The 24677-nt window shown below is 44.8% G+C and overlaps 1 protein-coding gene and 4 non-coding genes across 5 annotated transcripts in view; 3 read left to right on the top strand and 2 right to left on the bottom strand.

Moving 5' to 3' along the window:
- Positions 1 to 10289: 10289 nt before the first annotated feature.
- LOC124716745 (luciferin sulfotransferase-like) overlaps positions 10290 to 24677 on the bottom strand; it is a 56095-nt gene continuing 41707 nt past the window's right edge. The window contains exons 6-7 of the mRNA XM_047243288.1: positions 20347 to 20441; positions 10290 to 10601 (exon numbers count right to left, since the gene is read on the bottom strand). Of these exons, the coding sequence (XP_047099244.1) occupies positions 10290 to 10601; positions 20347 to 20441 (407 nt within the window). The remainder of the gene's footprint in view (positions 10602 to 20346; positions 20442 to 24677) is intronic.
- Positions 10660 to 10734, bottom strand: Trnas-cga. The gene has a single exon. It is a non-coding gene; the product is annotated as a tRNA-Ser (tRNA).
- On the top strand, positions 11328 to 11402 carry Trnas-cga. Its single transcript has one exon. It is a non-coding gene; the product is annotated as a tRNA-Ser (tRNA).
- On the top strand, positions 11629 to 11703 carry Trnas-cga. The gene has a single exon. It is a non-coding gene; the product is annotated as a tRNA-Ser (tRNA).
- Positions 11930 to 12004, top strand: Trnas-cga. Its single transcript has one exon. It is a non-coding gene; the product is annotated as a tRNA-Ser (tRNA).

Here is a 24677-nt window from a genome sequence, read left to right as displayed (position 1 = left end):
AGATTTGTAACTGGCAGGTTCGATCAGCACGTAGGTATCACAGAGATGCTTTGTGAACTGTAATGGAAATCCCTTGAGTGAAGAAGAGCTCTTTTATCGATGCACTATAGTGGGAAGTTTAGAGATCTACTATTCAGGCCGACTGCTGAATGATTCTAATGCCCACGTACATACATGTCGCACAGTGATCACGAAGATTAGATGAGAAAAATTAAGGCTTGTACGGATTCTTATAGTCAGTCGTTTCTTTCGCACTCTATTTACAAGTGGAACAGGAATGACCAGTAGTGGTGCAAGGAATGCTCCGCGATACACCGTATGATGGCTTGCAGAGTATGTATGTAGATGTAGATGTGTCACCAAGGAAGAGTTTTGGAAACGTTTGAAATTGTGTGTAAAGTTTGTTGGATGTCGCTTACTGCTTTCATTCTCTAATACTGGATGAATATAGTCTAGGTCATTTGCACGCCATGGTTAACAGTACATCAAGACACGTGCACCATTTCTAAAACTAATAAATGATTTATTGTGTTAAACCTGTAACAAAACTACACCTCTTACTGAGTACATGATAGATGTGAGAATTACCAGACCATCAGTTAAATAAGTTATGGTTCCAAAATACTAACTCGAGTTCTTTATAGAAGAATAGAAAATAATGTAGAAACTGACGTCGAGGGAGATCAGTTTGGATTCCGTAGAAATGTTGGAACGCGTGAGTCAATACTGACCCTACGACTTATCTTAGAGTAAGGTAAGACAAACCTACGTTTCTAGCGTTTGTAGACTTAGAGAAAGAGATTTTCAATACTTTCTGAGAAAAAAGATACAAGACTATTTTTTGAAAATAAAATTTTTAAATTTCATAAAAAAGTCAAATAAATGTAATGCAAGGAAATTAACCGTAAATGTGTTAATTTAATGTAAAACATGGTACAAAATTTAACAGCCTTCTCTTCAAAATAGTGGATTTGGTGGATCTGTTAATATCCACGTCGCAGACTACCATCCGACAATCGGTTCGGCCAACTTTTCCAGCGTCTGAAGGACACATGTTCTGCTGCACTCCACAAGGTAAGCAGTGGAACAGAATCCGCAGGCCGCAGATGCAGGAACATGAGCTACATTTAGTGGACGAAGGATCTGGAGCTACTTGGGGCGGCTGTCAGCAGCAGAAGGCGTGAGTCATTGTCTTGTTTGGACGGTACTGCGTCAAAAGTTACTGTATCCATGCCATTTTCAGGGCGTCCACGCACTCAGGCCTGAAGATTACTATAGCGGATTGCAGTTCTTTCAATAGCTGTTTCAGAAATGTGCTGTAGATTCCCTTTTTTCGTCGAAGATTTTATTTATCGACGAGGCAGGGTTCACAGCATGTGTACGTTGATGAAAATCCATATGCAGCTGTAGAGGGAGGACATCAGCATCGTTTCTCTATCAACGTATGGGCCAGCGTTCTTGATGATAAATTACAAGGGCCATACATCCTCCCACTAACATTAAATGGGCTTCTTTATCATCAGTTTTTTGATAACCTAGTACCTACTTTGTTGGAGGATGTGTCATGTCTACAAAGGCTGGAGTTATGGTTTATGCACGATGAAGGAATGCCACTTTTCCTCACAAAGTTCGTGAAAAAGTGACGCTGACATTTCATGATCGGTGGATTGGTCGGGAAGACCGCACAACTTGGCCTCCCCGTATCCCAGACTTGAAACCCCTAAATCGGTTCAGGCAAATCCTTGGATGGTACCATTAAAAGGGTACGGCCGACTTTCTTCCCCATCATTCCGTAATCCGATGAGACCGATGACCTCGCTGTTTGGTCTCTTCCACCAAATCAACCAACCAACTTGAATCCCCTAGAATTTTGATTATGGGCTCACTTCAAGACATTAGTCTACGCTACGCTGCAGGATCCCGTTTTCCACGTATGTCAGCACTTGTAACAAGAACCAGGTGTATTTCATTGAATGCGTGATTCCTTACGCCGAAGGGCATAGGGTAGCATTGACATGGACAGACGGTCATGTTGAGCGCCTCCTATGCAAGTGTGACGACTGGACGTCATGCAGAACCTCTCCTTTGGTCATGTACCATGTGTATATGTCGCAGAAAGTATGCGTTTCTGGATTCATGTGTAGAGGTCTTCTTTTCATGTTGTGATGTGTGCTACCACCTCTCATAATACTGGACACTTCTCATTTCGCCAGTGCGGACAAGTGTACAGATCTCAGAAAATATGCGTCCCAGACTCGTGTTTATTGGAGTTGTTTTCTTCTTTCCGTGGGTACTACCACCTTTCACAATATTCGACACTTTTTTTAACACCCTGAATGTGCAGTAGCGTATACAACTTGTTCCAAAAGTATTCTTTCAAATTAGTACAAGGGGTAGAGACTATCAAACTAAATATATTTCGATAAGGGGCGTATGACCTCTGAAGTTAACTTGTAATGTTGGGGGACATCTTGTTAGTGGTGCTGAGTAAAGTGTTGTGTCGGTATCGCAGACTGAAAATGTGTGCTGACATTTTAATGTCCACAATTCGTTGAAAGGTGGCTACACTGAGTCACAGCGCTAGAGATTGCGCCAAAGATTATTATTCCGCCTTCTCCACTGGAAGCAGCAGTAGTTCAGAGGATGTCGAGAGCAGTCGTTGTTCTGTTGGGCGAGAGAGTAGACGATCTGTGTGTTGACTGAAATGTTGTACTGTTCGGTTGGTGTGAGATATAGATGGAAGAAGATGCAATTGCCAGAATATATTTGAGAAAGGAGATGGGCTTTTGATTTATGATGCCTGTGTAATGGAATATTTTCGTCAATATATAATGAGGTAAAAAGGTATTACAGTTTTCTTTAATAACAATCCCTCTTGCTCACAGGTACAGTCAACAAAGCATCTGGCTCGTGTTCATTTATTAGACTTGTAATTCTGGTTTCTATGTGCAATTATAGTATTTCTGGTTTTTCAATTAGTTCATTGTAAATGGTGTTTAAAATATTTTGTCGTATTGAAAAAGAACCGAGCCAAGTACATGTACGTTGAGTCACACTACCACACACAGAACAGTTAGACATGTGCTTTGTTGTTTCGTAGCGTTTATAGTTGCAGGGGACTTAATTAATCAATTGTCATAATGGAAATTCCTTGTCATTCTTTATTTTTATTTTATGCAGTCAGATTGCGTGCTAACCATAGTCAGGGCCAACTGGTTACGAGACTTCGTAACCGGTCACACAGCTAGTAAAATTATTGCATTTATTCATTAATATTAGTCTTTTCTTTTTAATTAAGCCCCCATGCATCGTATGTTTGGGCTCATGTGAATCCACGGTGTACTCGACCTCGTGCTCATCAATAGCGATTCGGTGTACATGTGTGGGCCGGGATTCTCGGTGTTAGGTTGACTCGTCCATTCCGCTTCAACGCAGGAGACATGGCATATTCATGGAACTTGCGTCGCCAGAACTGCCGGAGGATGTAATTCTGGATGTTGGGCTGGACTTCCAGCACAGCCCATTTCGGCACTGCTATCAGGCATCATCTGAGAGCCACATTCGGGAATCGACGGATCGGCCGAGGTGGGTCTGTTGCCTGGCCTCCCAGGTCACGTGACCTCACACGTCGGGATTTCTTCCTCTGCGTACATGTGAAGCAGCTGGTGTATGAAATCGTTGTGGAAACGGAAGAAGTTTCCGTCGCTAGAATTGGTGCCGTTGCCGGTACCACTGTGGACATGACACGACTCTTTGAACGGGTACAACAATCAATGGTCTGACGATGTTCGGCGTGCATACATGCCAATGATCGCGCATTCGAGCAGGTCCTCTGAATGCCACTACCGTAATTAGCATGCTAAACTACCTTCTGTGTTCATCGTCCCTAGCATCAGAAATTGCCGTCGGCGACCATATGTACCACAACTAACTATATTTCTTCTGATGTTCTCTACCCCGTGTATTAAATGGAACGACGAATGGTTTCGGAACATCCTGTATATCAAGTTCGTTTAATGTAATCTTAGAATATGTCTTGTTACTTTAATTTATTTAATCCTGTTATTCATTATTTTGATATAATTATAGCATCGGAAAAAATGATGCTATAGCAGCACAAAAATGCGAATATTTTCCTGTTTATTTGTAAGACTCTTACGAAAAAGTGACGTACCTTCAAGAATTTCCCAAAAATTTTGCCATACCAACATATTCGCGCTTTTCTATTCCGACAGAGTGTTATTTTATGTATATTACAAAAGTGGAAATCAGTACAAATGCAGGACTCCCAGAAAGCAGTAATGCAATGTCTGAAACATACATGTATCAAATTCACTATAGGTACATATAAGACATAAGGAATCGTGACACATTTAGATGGTTTCGTTTATAACACGAGTAACAAACTAAGAAGTTTGCATTTCTTGCAGGGAAATTGATATAGAGGCACAGACTGTCCTGTTGTGTTGTACCACTGGTGGTACTTTGTTCAACCTCTGTTCTTCCTAATTTCTTCAAAAATTCTCTTCGGCATTGATTCTAATAGGGTTTATAGTTTTTGCAGTGAAATTGTCACCCATTCTTTTTAGCTGATATATGGCCTCGAATTACCTTCCCTAGCGTTAAACACGTGTTGTTACTTTTGTCCAAAGGTTTTCCACGGGGTTCAAATCCGGGATACCTGCAAGCCATGATAAGACATCGATATCTTTACCTTTAAACCACTTTTTGGTCGTCGCAGAAACATGCATAGGTGCATTATGTTGTTGAAACGTTAAACTTTTGTTCCCTAGGTCTTCACACACTCTAATCAGTGCTCTCCCTAGCATCTCACTGTAGAGTTCATTCGAGTGTTCAGCCAAGCAGTGAGTGACTTACCTTTAGCGCAGAAGGTTGCCCGAGTCATAACACTTCCATTATCAAAACTTCTGCTCATTCTTATCTGCTGCTCTGTTCTCAGACCATGCCAGTTATACTGCAATAGATCCTACCCATCTAGATTAAAGTTCTTCTCATCACCGAAGATCACTTTATCCCACACGTTTTTCGGTAAACTCCGATATAACCTGTTTATGGTTGGGTGTTAGAGATGATTTCTGCTTTGTTTCTTGAATGTAATATTTTTGTTACGAGACAAAATCTATCGCACCCGTCTGGCAGTTAATGGCAATTGCAAATCAACAACAAGTTGAGGAGAATAACGGTTTGTGGACCTTGCTTTGGGGAAAACTAATCTTTTTACGGCTCAGAAAACTTTCTACTCTGCCCATATTTTGCGTTCTGTGCGTATCGTGGGCCCAGTTTAAGGAAATTATCAATCACTGCACTTGAACGGTTCAACTTCTTGGCCGTTTCTAGCAACTTCGTTTTCGACGGGACGTTAAACACCAACTCCTCCTCCCTCAACTTCTTGGCAGTTTGACGTTTATATAGTTCCACTTCCTCGTACTTACCGATTTTTGCTTTTCATCACATGTTAACTGTTTTCGGCGAGGCATTGTCACAGTCGTGGTTTATGCAAGCTACATGCACTGTCTCTATTGGTGTCTGTTTCCTACTTACAATAAAAGGACGTACGCACACTCTATCATCGCATAGTTCCTACTGCCTTTATACCGAGTCCCAACCTATGCCACCCGAATCGTATATGTGTTGTTGTGTACTGTACTACTGACATCAGATGCAATACCATTTGACTGCATTTGTCGTTACACTGAATTTCATACTAATGCATATACACTGAGCACGACTATTCCAGCCGAGAAAGTTTATTTTCCTGCAAATATCCATCCATGCCTTTATATTGTTTTCCACCACTGTACCAAATGGGAAAGGGTTTGTTTTCCACCCATGTGCGATAACGTGCATCGAACGCTCGTCTTCACAATAACGTTTTCATGCAACGAGGTTTAAAATTTTAATTCTTTACTAATCCAAGTCCTTTGAGAAATGTGTTTGTCTACGTTGTTATTATTCCTCACTGATTTATCTACCATATTAAAACTCCTATTCATATCAATTTCCAGACGGAAAAACACAGAAATGAAAAAAATTGCACTTGGGACTCGAACACAGGTTCTCTGCTTCCCAATCAGATGTCCTGGTCGCGACGCCAGAGGCGCGTTCGTGGCATAGCGTGTACCTTACAAACATACTCGTATACGCGGCAGTAAAAAGAATTTCTTCTCTCGATTTAGAGAACCCATATACGATGACGAAAAATGCTCATTTCTGAACTATATGCCGATCTCGTTAATATACGAGTATACAGGGTGACAAGTATTGAACTACGTATATTAAACAGAGTCGTCATAATTTCTGAACGGTTTGCGTTAGGACGTTGAAACTGCACGGTTCGCCGCGGGGCCTGATGGGAATTATAATGTGAATATCATTTGGTTTTACGACGAAGCCCACTTTCATCTGGATGGGTTCGTCAATAAGCAAAATTGGCGCATTTGGAGGACTGAGAATCCGCATTTCGCGATCGAGACGTCTCTTCACGCTTAACAGGCGACTGTGTGGTGTGCGATGTCCAGTCACGCAATGACCGGTACGATATTCCCTGATGGCACGGTGACTACTGAACGGTACATGAAGGTTTTGGAAGATGATTTCATTCCCATTATCCAAAATTACCCTGATTTCGACAGTAAGTTGTTCATGCAAGACGTAGCTCGGCTCCATCGAAACAGCAGTGTGTTTGGTGTCCTGAAGGAGCACTTTGCGGACCGCATTCTAGCTCTGGGACATCCAGGGGCCACTGACATGGGCTCCATTGCCTACCATATTCTCCGGATCTGAATACATACTTTTGTTGGGCAAAATTAAAGACAAGGTGAACAGCAATAACCTCCAAACCTTTGCTGAGCTGGAAACAGCCATTCAGGAGGTCATCGACACCATCGATATTACGACACTTCGGCGGGCCATGCACAATTTCGCTATTCGTCTGCGCCACGTCATCGCCAATGATTGCAGCCATATCGAACATGTCATAACCTAAATTCGAATATCTGTAGTGACGTTTAAATTTTGAATAAAGTAGTTTGTAACTAATTTACGTTCTTTTTTTCGTATAGTTCAATAATTGTCACACTGTATGATTCGACTGCATGTTATGAACTTTATGCATACTTTTCTCCACAAATCTTAGTGTTTCATTTTAGATTATACACAAGCGACCTGCCCAGTGTTGGTTGCTTTTGAGGCCTCCTTCTTGTCAGTATCAGGCATTGCCATAAACTGATAACTGGATCTCTCCATGATATCTATGCTGCTATTGGTTGTTGCTTTTCTTTTTAATGACACTGGTTGTTGAAAGTGTGGTGTGCATACTGTAAGACCTTCGGTACACACCATCAGATTATTTGACTTGTCGCTCTAACGAAGTAGGCAAGTGTCAGCAATATGTCTCGTGGTCTTATTGTGGCGTCTTTATCTTCTGCCGTTAGGTCAGACGATAGAAATGCCACTTGCACGCTTAGAGTAGCAGATTGATGGTGACCAACTTTAAACAGAACTTGATTAATTTCCACACACATTTATTAAAATAATAAAAATCATAGATATTACGTAACTTGATTCTGGATGCTGTTTACAATTGACAATGTGAAGTTCCTTTGGTCTTGGTACGTTAATCTTATTCTCACATATCTCTGATACTTGACAAAGTGTCTATACATTTCTTTTCATGGCTATGTACAGGAATATGATAATCTTATTAGGCGCAGACTGAAACTTGACCATAGACTGGTACAGACAAATGCAGACTGACTAATCGGAGGTCTGTACTCTCGTTATAATACCTCGCGCGTTCATGTATCACTGCGCGAGTGTGATCCACGAGGAGAAAAGGTTCTACGTTAGCAGCAATCTCATTGGCTGCGTTACATATTAATACGCGGATCGGTGGAAGCAGAATTTGGTCCGTCTCTAAGACAGCGCCATCTCGTAGTGTGGAGACGGACGAGCGCTGCGCCTGCGCAGTTGTGCTTAGCGGGGCGCGCTCTATTGGGAAAGTTGTGTACGTGCTGACTACGCGGAACTATGTACACAACAGAAAGATTGAGCTTTTCGCACGCCACTACATTAATGGCCTGATGAGAAACACATAGAATCTGTGCAAGATCATCGTGCATTCCCTTACTTGAGGTAACAGCACATGCACAGCGGAACACATACGTTGCTCATTTCCAGGTGACAGCTCATAACAGTCTGTCTTTTGTCCAAGTTGCTTCCCAATTTATCTGGTACACTGTGTAACAGCAACTGTGATCAGCATTCGAGGTCTCATGTGGCCACTGTTACACAAATGCAAGATCCAGTTCCAGCCACATTTGGACCAAGGGCGACACGCTCCGTCAACAAGTCGTGGATTCACTGTAACGTCAATCACAACCAGCATCAGGAGTCACTGCTGGCCTCGACTCCCCCAGATGATGATACAACACCGGGCGTACTGAGTGTATCGTCGACAGAGGGATTCGTCATTCTTATCTGCTCTGATTATTTACTTTCCCTTGAGCGTCACGTATCCGAAAACTCCCAAACGGCATTCGGTCTGGCAGTTGAGAGTGGTCATAACATAGGGCGACAATTATTGAACTACACGAAAAAAAACTGTAAATTGGTTACGAACTACAACGTGCACACACTTTATTCAACATGTAAATATCAGCCGGCCGCTGTGACCGAGCGGTTATAGGCGCTTCAGTCTGGAACCGCGCTGCTGCTATGGTTCTAAGTCTAGGGGTCTGATGATCTCAGATGTTAAGTCCCATAGCGCTTAGAGACTTGGACTCCATTGGTAAACATCACTACAAGTATTCGGATTTAGGTTATGACATGCTCGATATGCCAGCCATCATTGGCGATGATGTGGCACAGACCAATAGAGAAATTCTGCATGACCCGCTGAAGTGTTGGAACATCGATGCTGTCGATAACCTCGTGAATGGCCGTTTTCATCTCAGCAACGGTTTGGACGTCATTGCTGTACGCTTTGTCTTTAATAGAGCCCCACAGAAAGGAGTCACATGTGTTCAGATCCGGAGAATATGGCGGCCAATCGAGGTCCATGCCAGTGGCCTCTGGGTACCCCAGAGCCAGAATGCGGTTCCAAAGTGGGGCCGGCCGGAGTGGCCGATCGGTTCTAGGCGCTGCAGTCTGGAACCGCGCGACCGCTACGGTTGCAGGTTCGAATCCTGCCTCCGGCATGGGTGTGTGTGATGTCCTTAGGTTAGTTAGGTTTAAGTAGTTCTAAGTTCTAGGGGACTGATGACCTCAGAAGTTAAGTCCCATGGTGCTCACAGCCATGTTGCTTCGATGGGATCGAGCTCTGTCTTGCATGAACCACGTCTTATCGAAATCAGAGTCACTTTGGATAATGGGAATGAAACCATCTTCAAAAATCTTTTCGTACCTTCGGTAGTAACCGTGCCGACAAGGAATATCGCACGATTATTCTGTGACTGGACATTGCACACCACACAGAGACCCATTGAGGGTGAAGAGATGAGGATGAAGAGACTTCTCGATCGCAAAATGTGGATTCTCAGTCTCCCAAACGCGCCAGTTTTGTTTATTCAGGAAACCATCCAGATGAAAGCGGGCTTAATTGCTAAAAAAAATAGAATGTTCAAATATGTGTGAAATCTTATGGGACTTAACTGCTAAGGTCATCAGTTCCTAAGCTTACACACTACTTAACCTAAATTATCGTAAGGACAAACACACAACTCATGCCCGAGGGTGGACTCGAACCTCCGCCGGGACCAACTGCACAGTCCATGACTGCAGCGCCTGAGACCGCTCGGCTAATCCCGCGCGGCCATTGCTAAGCCAAACCATATATGGGCATAGTAATTCCTATCATGTCCCACGGCTAAATGCACAGTTTGAATGTCCTAACGCAAACCGCTCAGAAGTTACGACGATTTTATTTCATATAGTTCAATAACTGTCACCCTATATGAGGCCCAGTGGGGTATACAAATTGCAGTGACGGGAAGATACTGTTTTGCGATGGGTAACTAGATTTATTTAGCCATGCAGAATAGGGGGTTGTTTCTTAAAACATAATACGGAGGAAGAATGTTGTAGAAGTGGACTTTAAACCACAGAAGATTTTATTCAGATCATCGAAATACATTGTCATTTATTTCATTGTACAATGCTGCTTTCCTTTGGATTTGTCAGATGATTTGTGTGTGTGTCGAAGTGTCTCCAGCACAGGGATACGGTCAGCGCGTGGTGTGAGGGAAAGCGCTGGAACCGACCGCCGGCTCTCATCTGGGCCCGTCGAAGCCGGACCCGGCGAGGCAGGCGTCCGTCCAGGCGTCGACCTTCCGGCGGACGTCTTCGGAGAGTCGCTGCTGGCCGTCGCCCACGGCGCCGCTACGCATGAACTTGAGGCCCTCGGAGGCCGCGGGTCGGAGACCCAGGTCCTGGCGAGCGTTCTCCACCTTCTCCTCGAAGTTGACGGCCTTATTGGAGCGCATCTTCTGGAAGCTGAGGTGCTCCAGCAGCGCCGGCAGCTGGTCCTCCGGCAAGGGTCTCCTCAGGTGGCCGGCCACCTTGCCCACCACCGAAGACAAGTCCTGCCGACAGACCGCTGACAGTATAACGAAATGAAACTTCCTGGCAGATTAAAACTGTGTGCCCGACCGAGACTCGAACTCGGGACCTTTGCCTTTCGCGGGCAAGTGCTCTACCAACTGAGCTACCGAAGCACGACTCACGACCGGTACTCACAGCTTTACTTCTGCCAGTACCTCGTCTCCTACCTTCCAAACTTTACAGAAGCTCTCCTGCGAAACTTGCAGAACTAGCACTCCTGAAAGAAAGGATATAGCGGAGACATGGCTTAACCACAGCCTGGGGGATGTTTCCAGAATAAGATTTTCACTCAGCAGCGGAGTGTGCGCTGATATGAAACTTCCTGGCAGGAGAGCTTCTGTAAAGTTTGGAAGGTAGGAGACGAGATACTGGCAGAAGTACAGCTGTGAGTACCGGTCGTGAGTCGTGCTTCGGTAGCTCAGTTGGTAGAGCACTTGCCCGCGAAAGGTAAAGGTCCCGAGTTCGAGTCTCGGTCGGGCACACAGTTTTCATCTGCCAGGAAGTTTCATATCAGCGCACACTCCGCTGCAGAGTGAAAATCTCATTCTGGAAACATCCCCTAGGCTGTGGCTAAGCCATGTCTCCGCAATATCCTTTCTTTCAGGAGTGCTAGTTCTGCAAGTTCCGCAGGAGAGCTTCTGTAAAGTTTGGAAGGTAGGAGACGAGGTACTGGCAGAAGTAAAGCTGTGAGTACCGGTCGTGAGTCGTGCTTCGGTAGCTCAGTTGGTAGAGCACTTGCCCGCGAAAGGCAAAGGTCCCGAGTTCGAGTCTCGGTCGGGCACACAGTTTTAATCTGCCAGGAAGTTTCATATCAGCGCACACTCCGCTGCAGAGTGAAAATCTCATTCTGGAAACATCCCCTAGGCTGTGGCTAAGCCATGTCTCCGCAATATCCTTTCTTTCAGGAGTGCTAGTTCTGCAAGTTCCGCAGGAGAGCTTCTGTAAAGTTTGGAAGGTAGGAGACGAGGTACTGGCAGAAGTAAAGCTGTGAGTACCGGTCGTGAGTCGTGCTTCGGTAGCTCAGTTGGTAGAGCACTTGCCCGCGAAAGGCAAAGGTCCCGAGTTCGAGTCTCGGTCGGGCACACAGTTTTAATCTGCCAGGAAGTTTCATATCAGCGCACACTCCGCTGCAGAGTGAAAATCTCATTCTGGAAACATCCCCTAGGCTGTGGCTAAGCCATGTCTCCGCAACATCCTTTCTTTCAGGAGTGCTAGTTCTGCAAGTTTCGCAGGAGAGCTTCTGTAAAGTTTGGAAGGTAGGAGACGAGGTACTGGCAGAAGTAAAGCTGTGAGTACCGGTCGTGAGTCGTGCTTCGGTAGCTCAGTTGGTAGAGCACTTGCCCGCGAAAGGCAAAGGTCCCGAGTTCGAGTCTCGGTCGGGCACACAGTTTTAATCTGCCAGGAAGTTTCATATCAGCGCACACTCCGCTGCAGAGTGAAAATCTCATTCTGGAAACATCCCCTAGGCTGTGGCTAAGCCATGTCTCCGCAATATCCTTTCTTTCAGGAGTGCTAGTTCTGCAAGTTTCGCAGGAGAGCTTCTGTAAAGTTTGGAAGGTAGGAGACGAGGTACTGGCAGAAGTACAGCTGTGAGTACCGGTCGTGAGTCGTGCTTCGGTAGCTCAGTTGGTAGAGCACTTGCCCGCGAAAGGCAAAGGTCCCGAGTTCGAGTCTCGGTCCGGCACACAGTTTTAATCTGCCAGGAAGTTTCATATCAGCGCACACTCCGCTGCAGAGTGAAAATCTCATTCTGGAGTATAACGAAAGTTATGATGAGCATCCAGGACCTCATGTGGCCACAGCTCCAGCTTGTGACTGATCAAAATTATTTTTATCGTTTTCGTTTCTTCGCGGTATAATTTCATCGTATCAATCAAGAAGCAAGGTAAGTCAAGGAAAAGGATGTGATATTTATCATTTCATTGACGCTTAAGTCTACGTTAATGCATATGATATACACTCATGCTCATAAATAACTGCAGAATGTGGTGCCACACGACATGGCACTGCATAAAAGTGGCACTAATAGCATAGGCACATAGGGAATACACACGACACAGATATGTAAGTCCACGATATTGGTGATGAGGAAACCGTCCCGAAACACATGTGCTACAAAACGCCACTGTTTCCTGCGCATGTTCCCCGACATCAATATGGGATATGATCACCATGCACACGTACACAGGTCGCACAACGGGTTGGCATACTCTGGATCAGGTGGTCGAGCAGCTGCTGGGGTATAGCCTCCCATTCTTGCACCAGTGCCTGTCGGAGCTCCAGAAGTGTCCTAGGGGTTTGAAGACGTGCAGAGATACGAGAACGAGAGCATCCCAGACGTGCTCGATGGGGTTTAGGTCTGGAGAATAGGTAGGCCACTCCGTTCGCCTGATTTCTGTTTCAAGGTACTCCTCCACGACGGTAGCTCGGTGGGGCCGTGCATTATCATCCATCAGGAGGAATGTGGGACCCACTGCATCCCTGAAAAGGCGGACATACTGGTGCAAAATGATGTCCCGATACACCTGACCTGTTACCGTTCCTCTGTCAAAGACGTGCAGGGATGTACATGCACCAATCATAATCCCACCCCACACCATCAAACCACGACCTCCATACAAGTCCCTTTCAAGGACATTAAGGGGTTGGTATCTGGTTCCTGGTCCACGCCAGATGAAAACCCGGCGAGAATCACTGTTCAGACTGTACGTCGACTCGTCCGTGAATATAGCCTGGGACCACTGTTCCAATGACCATGTACTGTGTTCTTGACATCAGGCTTTATGGGCTCTTCCGTGACCAGAGGTGAGTGGAATGCACCTTGCAGGTCTCTGGACGAATAAATCGTGTCTGTTCAGTCGTCTGTAGCCTGTGTGTCTGCAGGCAACTGTTCCAGCAGCTGCGGTAAGGTCCCGATCAAGGCTACCTGCGGTACTCCGTTGCCATCTGCGGGCACTGATGGTGAGATATCGATCTTGTTGTGGTGTTGTAGTGGACGTTCCGTACTGTAGTGCCTGGACACGTTTCCTGTCTGCTGGAATCATTGCCATAATCTTGAGATCACACTTTGTGGTACACATAGGGCCCGTGCTAAGACCTGCTGTGTTTGACCAGCCTCCAGTCGCCCTAGTATTCTATCCCTCATAACGTCATCAATGTGTGTTCTTTGACCCATTTTCAGCACACAGTCTCCATTAGCACGTCTGAAAACGTCTGCACACTTACTCGCTGCACCGTACTCTCGCAAGCACCAACACACCACGGCATATGTGGACTGCAGCAAAATGGTTCAAATGGCTCTAAGCACTATGGGACTGAACATCTGAGGTCATCAGTAACCCAGACTTAGAACTACTTAACCACAACTAACCTATCACACACACCCATGCCCCAGGCAGGATTCGAACCTTCGCCCGTAGCAGCAGCGCGGTTCCGGACTGAAGCGCCTAGGACCGCTCTGCCACAGCGGCCGTGTGGACTGCTGTCAGCGCCACCGTGTGACGACTGCAGGTCAAATGCACCGCATGTTCATACCACGAGGTGATTAAACCCGCAAACCGCCCACCAGAGCGTTGTTTCACCATATGTCAGTATTATCCTTAATTTATCAGCATGAGTGTAGAAAATTCCGTACTGTACCCAGCCAGGCAGGTATTCGTTCAGAGACGCAAAGATCACCCGTGCTTCGTTGGACGGACAGACATACATTACTAAGCTGGCAATACCGTGGAGGTGAATAAAGAGGGTAGGTGGCACTACAGACTTACGCTGTATGTTGTTTTGAGGCCAGAGTGGGCGCTGCTGCCGCTATTTTAAGTAGCCCAAACATTAGCAGACAACTGTTTACGAGTGGTTCTTCTTCATTATTTCTGCCGTGTGCGCCCAACAACTGTTTTAAATACTAAAAATTGTGGAACTTAACATGAATAACATATTGGAGGAAGGCAGATTCGAATATTTTTCTGTTCTTGACTGCGTTTGCTCTAGTAATATAACGCACTCAGAGTGACGTCACGGGGAAGCGTCACCGCGGTGAACCGTGCGGGTATTGTAACGCGTCCTCTTATATTATTATGTTTTGCTATTGTTGTTGTTAGAAAAATCTTTATTCAGTCGGTCGACGAAATTTTGATATAAAAGTTATTGTGGATGGCGCGTAATAAATATTTCGCGTGAAGCGCTGTTGCGACACAGGCAAAGATCACTTGTGGAAACTAAGCCACTGAATATTACAAATAAGTTTATTAAACAATACGGCCGGCTGACTACAAAGAGGGCACGTACATTCGCGAATGAGTGGTCAAAAAAAAATCGTTAATACTGTGTAGGAAATATAGTTACGCTTGTACAACTCAAACATACGAACGGGATAGAGGCACGTACATTTTGAGTAATCATCCCCCGTGGCCTGGATAAAAAGAATTACAGTTAAATGCATTTATTCATCTTAGAACGCAAATGCGTGGACTTCGAAATTAAATGAAAAGAAAGACTGCAGGTTCTGAATGTCGCAGCAAATATATTGAAATTGACAGTAACGGCCACGAGAGGGAAAAGATGAACACATTCGCGTACCTCTATTGTTGAGCAGCGTCGCCGTGAAGATCCATCTAAACTCTCTGCATCAAATCAAAATAATGGTAATAATTTTCCAGAATTTCAGGAGCTGGGACCCATGGTATCACAAAAGACGAAATCGCTCTGCTTCAAAATCATTTTAATTATTTAACCCAATTTTATCAGTAAGAAAGAAACGGCACATGTCTTAACACTAGGACGGGATAACAGCGAAAGGTAACTTATTCTAAAACTAATAAACGAAGAGCGTAAAGCTTCTTTTGTTCAGGAAATCCTTTACGCATTAATGTCTGCTAGTTGAACTAGTGTCTATTCATAAAAAAATTATATAATTCCTTTGCAGTATGAACGTGGCGAACCTAGTGTTTGGACTAGCTAAGATGGTGAACATCGGTTTCAAGTTTGTGACGTAATGCCTCCTCCACTGTTTTTTTTTTTTTTTTTTACCTGCGTGGGCAATACCGTATACAGTATCACTGGTGTCACTGAGGCCGGCACTTTAGAAGAGCAGTATGGCGGCGAGCTCAAATGACGTGTAAACAGCTGTTTATTCAGTGATAAAACAGTGGTAAGAAATATGGATAAATTGATATAACTAAGTCACCTTTAGAATTTTGACAAATTGGTTAATATATGCGTCTTGTTTGGTTGTAATTTCTCATAAGGCAGACGGAAAATACAAGGAAAGGAACATGTCACAATGCAAGAATAACCAGGAACATCTTACGCGCTTTTGCTTTTGTGCTGTATGTAAACCTAAATAATTACATTACAGTTTGCCTTATCCGAAATACCGGCTGTGATTAAACAGTTTATGTATATTTTAGGATCTTTCATAAAACTAGTATTAACAAACGTAGCTTTATGGAGTGTTTTTAACCATTTTTCATCAGCTTTGGCTTTCATTCGAATAATGTACTCGTTATGTAAGTGCTCCTATAAGTAGAATGTGCTATTTGTAGTTGATAACAAGAGTGTTTGTTTACATGAGTGTTCTTACGAAAACTATGATCTGCTTTAAACCTGTTTATATGTAATTTGATATTCTTCTCACAACACGTTTCTACAATGTACGTGTTAACATTAACTAGTATGCAAATATTTGCTCAACTGCACAACTTGATTAGACGGTCTCGTAGAGGTAACAACGTCATGTGGTTTCAGAAAATCGTAGTAGTACCACATAAAAACTTACTGACACAGCCATCTTTCCTCACCGAACATCAGGCTTCAGTCTTTGCCTGTCTAATAAGGTATATCTGCGGCTGGCCTACGGCAGAGCTTGGTCGCGCCAGAGATCATCCCGGGCGAGCTGAACGCTAGAAGAACAACCCGCGGCCACGAGATTCTCTATTTTAATTGTTAAGAAATAATGGTAGCGCCCTACGTTTATCTGAATAATGATTCAACTACGCTATGAAGGGTGTTTCAGTTAGCCACTATTGAGTAGCTCAGTACATTGCGAATTTGGGGCGGCAAGACGACATATGTGTTATTGCATGTGAGCGAGGACACGTTTACAAGTGTCGTGGTCGATACCTACCTGGCGAAAAATTGAGTCGATTATTTCGTCAGTGTGGAATTTTACACGATTTCATTGAAAGAGTGTAGGAAACTGTTCTTGGGCTGAGTTGCATTTAAAATGTAAGGTTTCAAGAGTGCAGTATCTGGTCTACGGCGTGATGAGTGTAATTATTTTCTGAATTCTAGTAGCCGAGTTGTGTATTCTTCACAAGAGAAAAATATAGATAAACCACGCTTTCCTAAAATTTCTCCCATTTAACCGAAGTCGACCTTTCGCCTTCCCGACTACAACCCTTAAATGCCCGTTCCAGTTCATATCGCTTTCCAAAACTATGCCTAGACAATCAACGTGTCTATTAGGACATTACTGATAACATATTTGAACAATAGGGGACTGTTTTTTCTATTCTACATCTACATCTACATGGATACTCTGCAAATCACACTTAAGTGCCTGGCAGAGGGTTCATCGAGTCATCTTCGCAATAATGCCCTATTATTCCGATCTTGAACAGCCTGCTGAAGAAACGAACATCTTTATCTTTCCGTGAGAACACTGATTTCCCGTATTTTATTGTGATGATCGTTCCTCTCTATGTCGGTTGGTGTCAACAAAATAATTTCGCATTCTGAGGAGAAAGTTGGTTATTCATATTTCGTGAGAAGATTCCGCCGCAACGAAAAAAGCCTTTGTTTTAATAGTGTCCATCCCAAATCTTGTGTCATGTCAGTGACACTCTCTCTCTTTTTCGTGCTAATACAAAAAGGGCTGGTCTTCATTGCACTTTCTCGATGTATCCGTTAATCCTATGTGGTAAGGATCCCAGACAGCGCAGCAGTATTCCAGAAGAGGACGGATAAGCGTAGTGTTGGCAGTCTCCTTAGTAGATCTGTTACATTTTCTACTCTTACATTTTTCTGCATTTGGAGTTAGACATCACTCATTACAACAAGTAGAAATTCTGTCTGAATCATCTTGTATTCTTCTAGAGTCACTCAACGACGACATCTTCCCGCACACCACAGCATCATCAGCAAACAGTCACTGATTGCAGATCACACTGTCTGCCAGATCATTTATGCATATAAAGAATAGTAGCGGTACTCTTGCACTTCCCTGTGGTGGTCCTGACGATACGCTTGTCTATAATGAACACTCGCCGTCGAGGACAATGTACTGAGTTCTGCATTTAAGAAGTCTTCGGGCCACTCACACATATGGGAACCTATACCTTCATTGACAATTGCCAGCCGAGAGGTCTAAGGCGCTGCAGTCATGGACTGTGCGGCTGGTCCCGGCGGAGGTTCGAGTCCTCCCTCGGGCACGGGTGTGTGTGTTTGTCCTTAAGATAATTTAGGTTAAGTAGTGTGTAAGCTTAGGGACTGATGACCTTGGAGTTAAGTCCCATAAGATTTCACTCACATTTGAACATTTTTGAGTTTCCATTGCCTTTCATCCATGGTTTGTAGGATATCACGTGAGAAATGGGCAAAGTAAGCCTTACATGAGCAAATAACCTGACCATAGATAACAAGTTCTAAAGAAAGGTACATGGTAACGGCAGTCACAGATAGCATCCCCTTAGGCCCTCAGTTGTACAAACTAAATGTCTGTCACTCGTCTACCCAGCAGGGTAGCCACACGGCAGACCACATGAGTTAAATCCTAGCTACAGATGTTCTGTAACAATAAACACAACTATCACATACATCCTCAAGTAACATTAGTTTCACCAGCAACTCTCTGGCGCCAGTCCGTCAAGGTGTATGAGCAGCCATTATGGAAATTTCATGTGGCAAGTCCCATCAACAAGCCACATGTGACAGCAGTCACAGCCAACTTACAGAATCTCATGGAGCCGCATCTGCACCATCTGGTAAGAGTCTGCCAAAGTGTATGGGCAGCTACTCTGGGCACTGCAGGTGGAAAGGCACAACATCCCACAGATGTACAGTAACACCAGTCACAACCAGCACTCAGGGCCTCATTCAGCCTCAAGTGCACCAGCCCATCATCTGGCACCAGTCTCCCTCGGCGAGTAGCCACTGTGCAGACCACAGTCAAGCTAGTCACCACACAACAAGTGGCATGAAACAGGAATCTCAACAAGTATCTAGGGTCCCAATGAGAGATGCAGTGCAGTAGCAAGATAGGATTCATACTTGGGAGGGTGGTCTTTCAAATCAACACTGAAACATCCAGATTTAGGTTTCCCGTGATTTCCCTAAATCGCTTAACGCAATTTTCTTCTCCATCCTTCATTAATCTAGGCTTCTGCTCCACCTGTAGTGACCTCGTCTTTGAGAAGAGGTGAAACCAAAAATCCACATTCCATTGTCCTCTTCTTTTGTCCTTTGAATCATAATGCTGTTAACATATCATTCCAGTTGAAAGTCCGCCTGCTTAGCTGGGTTCTAACAAGCTCACCTCTCATGCTAGTGGGCCCGGGTTAGATTGCCGGCCGTGTTGGATATTATCTCCACTCGGGGACTGGGTGTTGTGTTGTCCTCAGCATCGTTTCATCCTCCTCACTGGTGCGCCAATGTGGTGTCGAATGAAATCAGACTTTCAATTGGGGGCCGAACTTCCCCGAATAGGGGCCTCCCGGCCAAAGATGCCATACGTTCATTTCATTTCCAGTTGAAAGAAATAAAGGAACCCAAAGTACAGTAACTTTAAAACGGAAATTTGTAATCTAGTAAGGAGTATTTTAAAAAATAAAAATGATCTGTTGTTTTGAAATGTCAGGAAATCCTTGATGGAAATGAGTGTTTGGCGTCATTGGCCAGGAGGCCCCTTGCGAGGCAGGTCCGGCTGCCTTGGTGCAGGTCTTATTACATTCGACGCCACATTGGGCGACCTGAACGCCGGATGGGGATGAAATGATGACGAAGATAACACAACACCCAGTCCCTGAGCGGAAAAAATCCCCGACCCAACCGGGAATCAAACCCGGCCCCGTAGGACGGCAATCCGTCACGCTGGCCACTCAGCTATCGGGACGGACAAGCTTTGATGTAAGGCCCTAAAAAACTCAGATATCAATTTTTAATTCAACTGAACAGTGAATATTAGAGGTTGTCCAACATGCAGATGGCTTGCATTTGGTATTGTATGGAATGTATCTCTGTTGGAAATTTCAATTCAAATGTGATTTTAAACTTTGATTCATGCAAACAAACTTGCAAACATGTGAAGTTGATATGAAGTTGTATGAAACATTCTCAGTTTACTCGTCGTGTGAAAAGGGAGTAAAATCTCGGGCTTTCGAAGAAATCCTCCGCCAGTGCAAACGTGGACTCAGTCTCTGGCAGCATGACGTAATGATGACATATGCCGACTGTAAATGGCCACCTCAACAGTGGCCACGACGGGCCTTTGTTCCTGATGAATACGATTTTGTCCAATGCTAGAGATTTTACTCATATTTGAAGAGGCAAGAAAATGGAAAGTTTCGTACAAGGATATCATCGTGAGAAACTTCGGTCTCATACCTGGCGGCTTTTTGTCATCATTTATATCCAACAGAAGTGGAGGTCCGGAAAGACTCACAATCTTTATGGAGCCCACTAATTGTCTCGTTTTGCCTCGACCCATCATGATTTGTTATAAAAAGTACTTACCGCCTTCATCTCTTCAAAGCTGAATACTAGTATGTTCGGTTCATTCCTCAGCTTCCAGAAAGAGAGGACATGGTCCCAAAATGGTGTGTACTTTGCTGCAAAGAAATAAAAATAAATTAAAATGAAATATCGCTGTTTTCCCGTTTGGTTGTTAAAAACAGCCTTCCTAGCATAATCAGCTGCGTATTGTTGAAACGAATTTGTAATGTCCCTGCTTGTTAGTGACCCGCTGACACTGTTTCTGACAGAGTGGTGGATATTCAATACCACTGACAAATTCAGAGCAGCCACGTCCAACAGCGAAAGTATTTTCAACAAAATTTTAAGTTATATGATTACAGCGATGACAGATGTCGATAGATGCTCGAATAATGGTCCTAAGATCTTCTAAATGAGTGTGGTTAAAAGAAAGCCATAAACTCTAACACAAACTACACCAAGTAAGTCTATTGTAAACTAAGATCACTGACACACTAACAAAATCACACATACATTAAAATCGATGCAATCATCAATTCTAAAATAATGCATTAAAAAACTAAAGACACAGTGAATGATGTGAAACAGTCATCACAAATCGTGAGTCGTGGCTGGCTGATCACTGAACTACTGAGGAATGAATCAGCACTCTGCAACACACTGTAAACCCTAAACCTCAGAGTTTAGGGTGGAGTCCGAAAATCCACAAGGCTTTAAAGTGTGGCCAAGACCCACCTTGCCATCTGCTAAAATAGCCAGCAGACCCCCACTTCGGCCTATAAAATAGCCAGCAGAACCCACTTCGGGCTATTGATACCACTGTTGGGCAGCAGAATGGGTTTATTGTACACACTTAAAATTCTGTGTATGTACTACCAGGTGTGCTTAGAGTAGAACAGGTTAGTTCTGGGCTGATATGCCAGTCGATATGTCAACAAGGTATAAATGGTTCAAACGGCTCAAATCAGCATGGAACTTAACACCTTAGGTCATCAGTCCCCTAGACTTAGAGCTAATTAAACCTAACTAGCCTAAGGACATCACACACATCCATGCCCGAGACAGGATTCGAACCTGCAACCATAGCAGCAGGCAGTTCCGGACTGAAGCGCCTAGAATCGCTTGTCCACAGCGGCCGGCCAACAAAGTGTACTACCAACGCAACAGACCATAGAATGGGGCATGCAGAACGCAAGAACTGCTGTGCTACTCAACAAGGCACTGTGAGATAACATTATGTAGCTTCACCGCCTGACCGCCACTACAGTATCAGCTGTAGGCAGAAAAAAACCGAGCTCGCAGACCCAGCATTATACTGAATTAGCGCACTGAGGCGAGAAGTATTGACAGGTCATATGATTGAGGACAAACGCACTAAAACGCTGACAGCCACTGTGTCACAGGCGCAGACTGCTCGACCTGTTAAACAGAGAGGCTTATGGAGTTCAACAAGCTATTCAGTCGTGGTACCATTCTGTCCATGTCGCTATAGCTGGAGAGGACGCCAGTCTGTAGAGTTTCAGTGAAACCGTGGCAACCTGGCTGATGGTCGTCAGTCTGATGGTTGCTTGCATACTTCAACACCGAGAAGCAGTCAAATCGATGCAAACCACAGGCGTGGTCTACTGCTGCTGCCTGCTGAGGGATTACAGATTAGAAGACTGATGAACAATGAGCCCTCTTCCACCACTGGGTCATCAAGGACGGTCTGCCAGCTGCCATCTTCACACCGATTAGCGAGGTGCATATGCAAAACTTCCTGGCCAACTGTAACAGGCTTGTTCCTAGTCTTCACCACAACCGACATCCTGGATCACAGTTGGCAGTGTTCACCAGAATGTATGATGGACTGTCTTCGACAGTGCTAAGGTGGGAGCCATACTAGGATGTGGCAGAACTTCTACCACCTTCGTCGCCCCACCACTGCTGCAAATACAGAACACGGCCGTGTCATTGACCTGTGTTGATGAAATGAAATGGGCATACGCCATTGTGGGCCGGGAGTCCCCCATACGGGGAAGTTCGACTGCTGAGGGCAAGTACTTATTGCATTCGACGCCACATTGGGCGACTTGCGCCTCGGAGATGGGGATGAAATGATGATGAGGACAACACAACACCCATTCCCCGAGCAGAGAAAATCTCCTGCCCCAGCCAGGAATCGAACCTGGGCCCCTTGACGTGGCATTCTGCCATTCTGACCACTCAGCTAACGGGGGCGGACACCTGTGGTAATGACATCATGTCTTACTGATAAGGCATCAGCACTTCTTCACAGAACATGCCTTGGCACCCAGCTTCCGACTGCAGCTCTGAAGAACTTATGTCTTTGTACACTCTGCATGGTAATTAAAGACACTGCACACCCATACGGAAGGACAACTATTCAAACCAGTGTCCAGCCATCCTGGTTTAGCTTTTCCGTGATTTCCCTAAATCACTTCAGGCAAATGCCAGGATGCTTCCTTTGAAAGAGCGCGGCCGAATTCCTGCCACATCCTTCCCTAATCTGATGGGACCAATGACCTTGGTGTTTGGTTCCCTCCTCCTGAATCAGCCAACGAACCGATGATAAATAAATGTCATAACATATACTGCTTTGTCACTGACGCCTCCAGGTGTGAACTGGATCACTCACCCTCACCCTATGCTCGATATCCTAATCACAATATGACTAAATCACGCAGGTTGGAACACCCTATTCATCGGATTACAAAGTGCACTCGGTTAAAATATAACATTCCATTAAACATGAGTAGAACTTTGTTTCGCCAGAGACTGGAAGGAGGAATGCCATGTGTGGATAGCTGATTTCACAACTCACTGCTTGTTGTTCCTCACCTCCAGCCAATAATCCTCCAATTAAAGCATGACCTCCTGTATCAACAGCGAGTTCACAGCATGTACGAAGACGGCGTGTTCTTCAACTGAGTTACACCTACAGGTCCCCTTGGCTCCTATGTCACTTTACTTGTTTCCCTTCATTCCCACGGTGCCCAGAAGAACACCATCATCTTTCCATGCCGTTGCAGCTTGTATGTGTTGTGTAACTTTTCCTGCTGGGAAAATGCACTGAGTAATGAAAGTCATGGGATACCTCCTAATATAGTGTCGGACCTCATTTGCCAGGCGTAGCATAGCAACTCGACTCAGCATGGTTGGAAGTCCCCTGCAGAAATATTTAGCTATGACGCCTCTATGATTCCGAAAGTGTTCCTGGTGCAGGATTTTCTGCACGAAGTGACCTCTCGATTGTGTCCTACAAGTGTTCGATGGAATTCATTCTTGGTGGTCAAATCATTTGCTCGAATTGTCCAGAATGTTCTTGAGAGCACTCGCGAACAACTTAAGCTCAGTAACATGGTGCATTGTCGTCTATAAAGATTCCATCGTTGTTTGGGAACGTGAAGTCCATGAGTGCCTGCAAATGGTCTCCAACTGTGGACCAAAGGACCCAGTCAGTTACATGTAAACAGAGCCTACACCATTATGGATCATCTCTAGGTTGCACTGTGCTTGTTGACAACTTGGATCCATGGTTTCGAAGGGTCTGCGCCAAACTCGAATCCTTTCGTCAGCTCTTACCAACTGAAAACGGATTGTCCATTATGCATTCCAACGGAATTTGGCAATTTCAGCAGGACAATGTGACGCCCCACACGTCCAGAATTGCTACAGTGTGGGTCCAGGAACACTCTTCTGAGTTTAAACACTTCCGCTGGCCACCAAATTCTGGGATGCGCTGCAACGTATTGTTCAGAAGATATCTTCAACCGCTCGTACTCTTACGGATTTTTGGGCAGCCCTGCAGGATTCATGGGGTCATTTCCCTCCAGCATTACGTCAGACATTAGTCGAGCCCATGCCACGTCGTATTGCGGCACTTCTGCGTGCTCACGGGCGCCTACAAGATATTAGGAAAGTGTACCAGTTTCTTTGGCTCTTCAGCGTAGGTACAGAGTGGTCTGTTACGTTGTCAATCCTTTTGGACAGCTTATATATAGAGTGTAGGGTACTTACGCGCTGTTGGTGGCCTAGAACCCTAATTTGCGCCAAGGCAAAGCGACACCACAGTACACGAGGTAGTAATACATGTTCAAGAGATGCAGTCCGACAGGTCCAGCGGGGAGTGTGTCGATTATATTTTGGGCTTCCAGTAACAAGTATCCACGTAGGCCACATCTCACAACTATTGAGGGCAATTTGAGGACTCGGTAATGGCGAGACAGAATCCTCCAAGCTGATCTCCAGCCGTACAGTCGACATTTCAGGGATCGGTTCGTCCTCCTCGTAAACACCTAAGGAATGAAGCGAACGCCATGCCCTGCGTATCAGCTGATCTGAAGTCGACT

The sequence above is a fragment of the Schistocerca piceifrons genome, chromosome 9 (assembly GCF_021461385.2).
Source record: "Schistocerca piceifrons isolate TAMUIC-IGC-003096 chromosome 9, iqSchPice1.1, whole genome shotgun sequence".
In the NCBI taxonomy this organism is placed as follows: Eukaryota; Metazoa; Arthropoda; class Insecta; order Orthoptera; family Acrididae; genus Schistocerca; species Schistocerca piceifrons.
The sequence above is the reverse complement of the archived record's forward strand: the minus strand, read 5'-3'. Positions and strand labels throughout refer to the sequence as shown.